Here is a 7,565-nt window from a genome sequence, read left to right as displayed (position 1 = left end):
GTTTGATCAGCACTATATATTTCAAGCTTATTATTAGTCTCTCACCTCTGTATAACGCATGAATGGATCACAACATTTTACTGCCGTAAAGCCCACACTTTACGGCAGTAAGCTTTAGTTTTGTTTTACGCAGTGCGACCCTGCATGTCACAGCAGAGCGCATCAAACAGATTAAGGGGAAAATGCTCAATAACTGTGGCATCGACAAGCAACGGGTCGATGTAATTTTGCGTGACAATGCTGCTAATATGAAGAAAACCATGCTTGAATGGCATTATGTGGTCAGAGGCCCCGAGAAGACGCCGTACGAAGGAGGATATTATCATGGGTGAGACGACGTGCGGTTTGGGCGAGGGCGTCATCACCATCCCGGAGCACAGACACGGGGGAGCGCAGTGCGGGCTGATAGTGCAGCGTGTTAGACACCGTGGCCACAGCGAGGATCAGAACTCTGGCCCCTGACTTACTCTGGACTCCACGTTCAGACGGATTTCATCAAGAAAAACATTTTATTATTTAAGCTTATTATTGTTTATCAGCGCGACGGATCGCATCGCATCTCTCGTCTCCCGTAGATTTCCGTCTTCTTCTGCATCAGCTCGAACTGTCTTTCTCTGTCTTCATTTTGTCCCGTACACTGAGGGAACTATATTATGATAGATCAATGCGCTTAGACACGCGGAAACATGCTGCTCTCATGGGGACGAGCCACATGCGGCTGCAGGTGAGCGGTAGGTGCGTTTTATGATTGATACGTGGCAGGACTAATCGGCCGTCCACGCCACGAGGAAATAAGACTCAGATTTGGGCCAAAAAAATCGTCCATTCAACCTTTAAGTTGAGCTGCTGTTTTTATTTAATTCACATTTTGCACTATTATTTCTTATTCAAGCTGCCTCAAAGAAAGGTGCACTGTTAAAGTGTTAAGAAATACAATAAAAACTGGGGAAAACCTGTTTATGTTGCATTTGTGCATTTTTTAAAATGTGTTATGAAAGTATCGGATCGTCGGACGTCCCTACTCTTGATTGTTACAGAATACATTTGATAGTACACGGAGTACTATCCTGTTCAAATACATAAAGATTTGACCACAATTACTGTGCTTGTGTGTTCAGCTCTGTTATAGATGTGAAAAGTATTGGCTTGTTCGTGTTATTAGTCAGTCCAGGGCAAAACATTTCATAACTTAGACAGAACCCATGTTTAGGGCGCTGCAAATAGTCACATTTGACTCATTTCCAATCGTTACTGATCAGCTTGTGTTCAGTCAATCCTCTGGAGGAAGAAATGTCACTATTCTGTTGTTTTGCATGTCATATTGAAAGATATTTTAATCTGTTTGTAATAATACAACAACAAAATGAAATGTAAAATCGTGATTGATCCATATGATGATTGGATGTTGATTATGTTTTTTTGTCTAAACCTGTTTCTAAACCAGGACTAGACCAGATAAACAGTTTAAACATCAGATAAACACTTTGCATCAATAATTTCCCTCTCCAAACCTGTCATGGAATCAGATCATATATTCACATTTTATCACAAAACCTGCTCGCGGCGTCACATTTTGAACATTGCGTCTAGTTTTCCCCGCGGCAGGTTTTAACCTCTGAGAACACGGCAGCAGCAGCAGCAGAGGACCAGGACCACGCCTTTATTATTGAACTGCACAGCAAAAGCCTCCTGGAGATGTTATTGCTTCACTTATTCAGCTTAGATCCACACACACATATCCCGATAAACGATACTATTGAAACTGCTTTATGCCACTGACAATTAAAGAAGGAAAATTCACTGGACCATTTTCTAGATGTAAAAATGGTTAGAAATATAATGAATACAATGTCATTGAAATTATCAGCTCAAATTTTGTTGTAATAAAAACAAAAATCAAAAAGCTCACAACTAGTTTAAAGAAAATGTATACAGATAAATATTGAGGCCCAAAATATATTTCATCAGTTCTAAATTAAGTCAATATAGTAATTATCATGACAACAGTAATTAACCTGCCGAGAACGTTAAAAATGTTTTTTATTAGTAACTAGGAATGTCCCAATGTCAAATTTGGAAATTGTGAGAAGAAACATCACGATATAACGATTATTGACAATCATTTTTATGTCTATTTTCTTTCATTCTAATACGTTGCCGATCATCCAACTTTCTGAAGGCAAAAGTAAAGTTATTACGATATAAACACACATAAAAAGATTTAAAAAAAACTTCATTAATTTAGGGAACATCTTTGGAGCACAGATTGAACTGAAATGACTTCATTTTGCCTCTAAAAGGTCACAATTTTATCTTTTGCGTTTACACTGTGACCTGAACAATCCCAGTTATCGATTAACTGAATAATCTTAACATTTTATTACTGATTAATATGTTGCCCACGCAGACTAGCAAAGGCAGAACGAGCACATCATTCTGAACAGGAGCAAAGTCAGTTCATTTTCTATTGCAGTAATAATGCTGCACCTTTAAAAATATGATAATTGTTTCTTGCACGACTCTGTAGACATCATAAGACCTGGGAGGACAGTTTGTGACGGCGTAACAAAAGCTAAATCCTCGGAGTGAAGTTGAATTTCCAGATACAAATGATATTTCGCGTAACTCGATCGCCCTGCGCTACAGCTAATGACTTACTATAATTACACAGTTTGATCGCATTCCAACTTGTCATAGTAGAGCTGGTTATTTATCCCCACAGATTATGGATAATTGTGACTTTAGATCATGGGAATGTGATTTGAAAAGGCTTCTTGAGGTAGTATAAAAGAGCATAAGCGGTTTCTTTGTAGTTAAACTCCGTGAGAAAATGGAATGTAGTTTTTTAGTCCATTATACAAGAGATTCCTTCCATAGGTATTTTAAGGAATATGTATTTGTATTGCTTTTAGCAGAAGCTTTTAATCATCGCAGAAGAAACATGCACGCATTGTTTTTAAAAAGGTCACAAACCTTATGGATCAAGTGTATGTTGCCCTCTACTGGTGACAGGGAAGAAGGCAACAGGTTGAAATGGCTAATTAGCAGCACAGTTCAAATGAAAACGTGCTGTGAAATAAAATGATTAACAACTCTCCAAATTAGTCCTGATATAGTTAAAGAAGACATATTTTGCTTTTGTCTGCTATACTTTTACAGATTATGATTTTATGATTTAAAAAAAAAAAGAAACTTTTTAATTCTAAATCACACATTGGTCTGAAACAACTGCTTTCCTCTTTGGTCTGTCCTTTATGCTTCTGTCCCACAACTGGGGAACTGGATTTTAAACTGGATTAAAAAAAGTTTACAAATTGCCTTGATTGTATGTTCAAATTTACTGGTAGATTTAAATAGTTTAATTAATTAAGTGAAAAAAGTGCACATTGCATTAAAAATAAGACACAAAAAAAACAGCTCATGTGTTATGAATCTAACGACATCCCTAGAATTGTCTTCTTCCCCACCACATACTAGAGCTGGGCAATATTGAAAGTGAAAGTATATTTTCCTTGTCAATCCAACAGAAATGTCTTAAAACGTGTCTTTTAAAGATCAAGATTTAATGATCAGACAAATGTGAAATATCCGTCAAATGAATCACAAACGTGCACAAATATCACCTCATATTTTCCAACATAACTTTTCCCACATTTTTATCTTGAATCAGCTCTTTTTGTAGCATTTTCTACTATAAACGATAAACTCCATATTCACGATATTATCTCATTATATCAATATATCATTGTGCTGTTCACACATTCTCCACTGTCCTTTCTCTGACTCCACCTGATCCCACATGAAATAACAAAAGGCTGTTACACCACAGCTCATCACCACGGGGACATGGGGGGGACACGGGGGGGACACGGGGGGAACACTGTGCGTCCGAGCCCGCTGCATTGTTTAGGGTTCGTGAGCATCGTGACATCATCTTCGGGCGCCTGCAGTGACCTCAGCGTTTGCCCCGGGGCGAGGGAGGCGTGTCAACTTTAGCACGCACAGTTACATAATCTTCCTTCTTATTTTCACCCGCTTTGTTCCGCTTGTTGTTTGCTTGTCGTGCACTTTCCGGGTGTCATTGCTCGATTTGGCACAGTTTTTTCAGTTTTTTATTAAACAAAACAAAGAATGTGGCACGGAGAGGAACTATAGGACCAAATGCAACTGGAACAAGACATAAGTGTGAAGCCGGCGTATTTGTCCCAATTAGTCCGAAGTCTGCCACATTGTGCGAGAAAAGTAATCATTCAACTAAGAATGACTATTGTTTATGGCATCCATTTCTTTGTGATGGCCTTCTTCTCTGCTGCCACTCGTACGCTCCAAACGTATCCATTCCCTGAGTCCGTGGCAGGAGGTTTGAAGCACAAACACATCGTTCTGAAGCCCAGTGGCGATGTCAAAAACAGCCTGCAATGCTTTGTTGATCTCAGTATTCAAGGACAATAAAACCCCAATGTCTCCAGTATTTCCCTGTGCACAGTACGCACTTTGATGTGGCTGTAAAATACTGCAAAGTATTTCAAACCTGTGAGTATGTGGTCCCCCATCATGATTTATATATTTCCCCATTCTTCATCTGTCAAATCAACATTACCATCACTTTTCCACCATTTTTCAAACTGCTCATGCTTTGGCGCAAGTGCTGAAGTTGCTATAGTAACCAAAAACAAGTTTGTATTTTAGTGTGTGTGGACTGCAAACTACTTTTTTCTTAAATACATGCTTTTGTTTTTTTACTTTTAACAATATAACAGAGCTCCCTCATCAAAAAGATACTTAAGTTATATTTATCTTCATTTATATCTGTTTGATGAATCCTGTTCACAAGATCCTTTACGTTTGAGCCTCAGAAAACTCAAATTTAAAGTCCATAAATCACCGCCAAACTCATTCTAATTAATACTTGAGATATCAGAGTCAAGACACTGAAGAGCAAGTTTAAAGGCCAATAACAATACAAAGAATGCATAATATGTGTCTTTAAAACAATGACTCACAAAAACACAAACCGACCTTATCCTTGGCCGTGGCGTCGGCTGCAGATCTGCTCCTGTTTTCCACAGAGTCACACGGCGTTCCCACATTGGCCTCTTCTGACCCCAAAGAGCTGACAGACGTGGACCAGGGCCTCTGGGGAAGGTTTGGGTTTGGACCAGGCCTGGACTTTCCCTTCAGAGGTCTCAAGATGGCCACTTTCATCGGGCTGAGGGGAGGTCTTTGCAGTCTAGCGTTAGCATTAGCTACAGGGTTTATCATGGCAGCGGGCCGCCTGATGTGGACCGGAGACGATTTGATCTGGACAAGAAAATAAAAAAAAAAAGAGATGGATCATTTTAAATTGTGTGTAGTTACATTATACTATCAAGACAAACTGCCAAAAGAGGTCAAATATTGTGTTTTGAGTAGTTTTAATTTTGTTTTAAAACGTCACCATTTTATTTCTATGAAGATTTTTAGACTTTACTTTAGAAATTATTACTAGCCCTACTACTTATTTGAGGAAATGTGTCTAATGAGTTTAATTATTAAAGAAAGTTGTCATAACGATTTTACTGAAAATAAAAGTATATTCAGTCTGAAATACATTTCTTGAGCTACAAACTGAACAACTATGAATGAGTCAAAAGAACGTTTTGCAGTGTACATATACATAAACATACCACGATTAGATGAATAAAATTGCATAATAAAGCTTTAAACGTGTGGGAATGCAGCAGAATTTAAGTCCAATGATGTTGTTAGCGAAATGATGCATTTCACAATAAAACATTTTGAGATACAGTATATTACCACAAAAAATACCCTGATAGACTACTTTATGTCACAAGGTAAACAAAACACAGAAAACCCTATTCCATATGAACAATAGTTCACAATGAAACACAAGTGGTAAGTTTGTGTCCTTCATGAATTATAGAAGTGACTTATTTCACACTCTCATTGTAATATTGAAACAATATGAACACGTTCTACACGTGGAATGAAAATGTACACACAATAACTACTGAGCCCCAAATGTATTGTTTTTAATCAAGTATTGATCGATTTTTTAACTCTATTAAGGAAAATTAATGGTATTTTCATCCAAAATTTAGAACAAATAGAATGAATCCGGTGGAAGATGAATATATAGAATGTGTTATTTTACCAGATTAGCCGTTTTTGTTGGTGAAGACGACGTCGTCCACGATCCCACTTTAGACTTGACGTTCTTCAGATCGACTTTTCCGACTCGGTTCGACTCCGCGCTCTGAGTCTTGCCCTGATTTGACGGTATAGGCCTGGCAATCGCATTCGCTCGTGGTTTTCCGGCTTTCTGCAAGTTATTTTTCGGTATTTCTATAGCTTTTTCCTCATTGTCACAGGTAGAGGGCGACGTCGTCACCTTCGCCATCACATTGTTATCGTCAGTCATTTGTTTTCCTACATCTTTGCCGCTTGTCGGACCGTTTTCGCTGCTCTGCTTTTCGCTTTGCGTTTGTGGAATCATCTCCTCGCTGCCATTTTGCAGAGCGCACACTTCTATCGCGCACTTCTCTTTGTTATTAGCTTCTTTGGCAGCCCACCGCGCCGCTACTATTGCCGTCAAGCTAGTTCTTTGCAATTCCATATCTGACCCGATTGACAAAAACATGGCTTCGTCCTCGTCGTCTTCATCTTCAGGTATTTCCGTCGTGGAATCAGGCGTCGAAGATCGTTTCCGACTGCTGCTGTCATCGTCGTCGCTGCTTTTCCCAGAAGCGACGCTATTTGTCGACAAAGCTAGCGTGATATTTTCATTCCAGGTTTCAGGAGCGCACTGGCTGCTGTTCGCATCTAAGTAGACGGAAACGGAATTATCGTTGGATTCTGACTGATCGGTGACAGTCTGAACCCTCTCCACGTAAACCAAATCCGCTCTGTCGCTTTCCTCCTCATCCGTCGGCCATTTTGTCACCACCACGTCGCCGGCTCCTTCGCCCATCGCCGCGGTCAGCACAGTGACTTCCAACATGTCGTAATCCAAGGGGCTGTTTATTCGCCCGGGGCTGTTCAAGGCGCTTAGACTTCGCAGAGATTCGGGGGACGATTCGCCCAGACACGAGGAAGCGGAGGAGGAGGAGGAGGAGGAGATGGGGAAGGCGTTGCCGTTGTGGTCTCCGGAGTTGTGCAGAGCGAGTCTCATGCTCGACCCGCTTTTGGGCCGGGTAGGGACGCACCCCGCCGGTTGGGAAACGCTCATCTTTGGGTTGAACAAAAGGGTGGAGTGAACTAGACAGCCATGTATTTGTGTTTTCCTTGAGGACGTTGTTGAACTGTTGTGATACGACACAACTCAGACCTTGTGAGTCAAATTTGGAGATTGTTGAGTTGATCCAATGTCTCATCCGTCTGGTCTCATCCCATCGCAGTGTTGTTGTTGTTGTTGTTGTTGTTGTTGTTGTTGTTGTGGTTGTTGTTGTTGTTGTTGTTGTTGTTGTTGTGGTGGTGGTGGTGGTGGTGGTGGTGTTAGTCAAGTTAGTGATTAATCCTTTCAAAACCTCCAAGTTTTTATCCAAAAAGAATCCTATAAAAAAGAA

General features: G+C 40.1%; 1 protein-coding gene across 1 annotated transcript; it reads right to left on the bottom strand.

Annotated features, from left to right (window-relative positions):
* Positions 1 to 4,254: 4,254 nt before the first annotated feature.
* LOC140377336 (uncharacterized) lies at positions 4,255 to 7,290 on the bottom strand. Its single transcript, XM_072462711.1, has 3 exons — positions 6,155 to 7,290; positions 5,020 to 5,301; positions 4,255 to 4,476 (listed from the first exon to the last, which is right to left on the bottom strand). The coding sequence occupies exons 1-3, from the start codon at positions 7,226 to 7,228 to the stop codon at positions 4,255 to 4,257; spliced, it is 1,578 nt and encodes a 525-aa protein (XP_072318812.1). The 5' UTR covers positions 7,229 to 7,290.
* Positions 7,291 to 7,565: the final 275 nt, after the last annotated feature.

Source organism: Eucyclogobius newberryi, unplaced genomic scaffold, assembly GCF_026437365.1.
Source record: "Eucyclogobius newberryi isolate DKJ021-1_F unplaced genomic scaffold, fEucNew1.0.hap1 SCAF_4, whole genome shotgun sequence".
Taxonomy (NCBI): Eukaryota; Metazoa; Chordata; class Actinopteri; order Gobiiformes; family Gobiidae; genus Eucyclogobius; species Eucyclogobius newberryi.
This window is presented reverse-complemented; position numbering and strand designations above follow the sequence as displayed.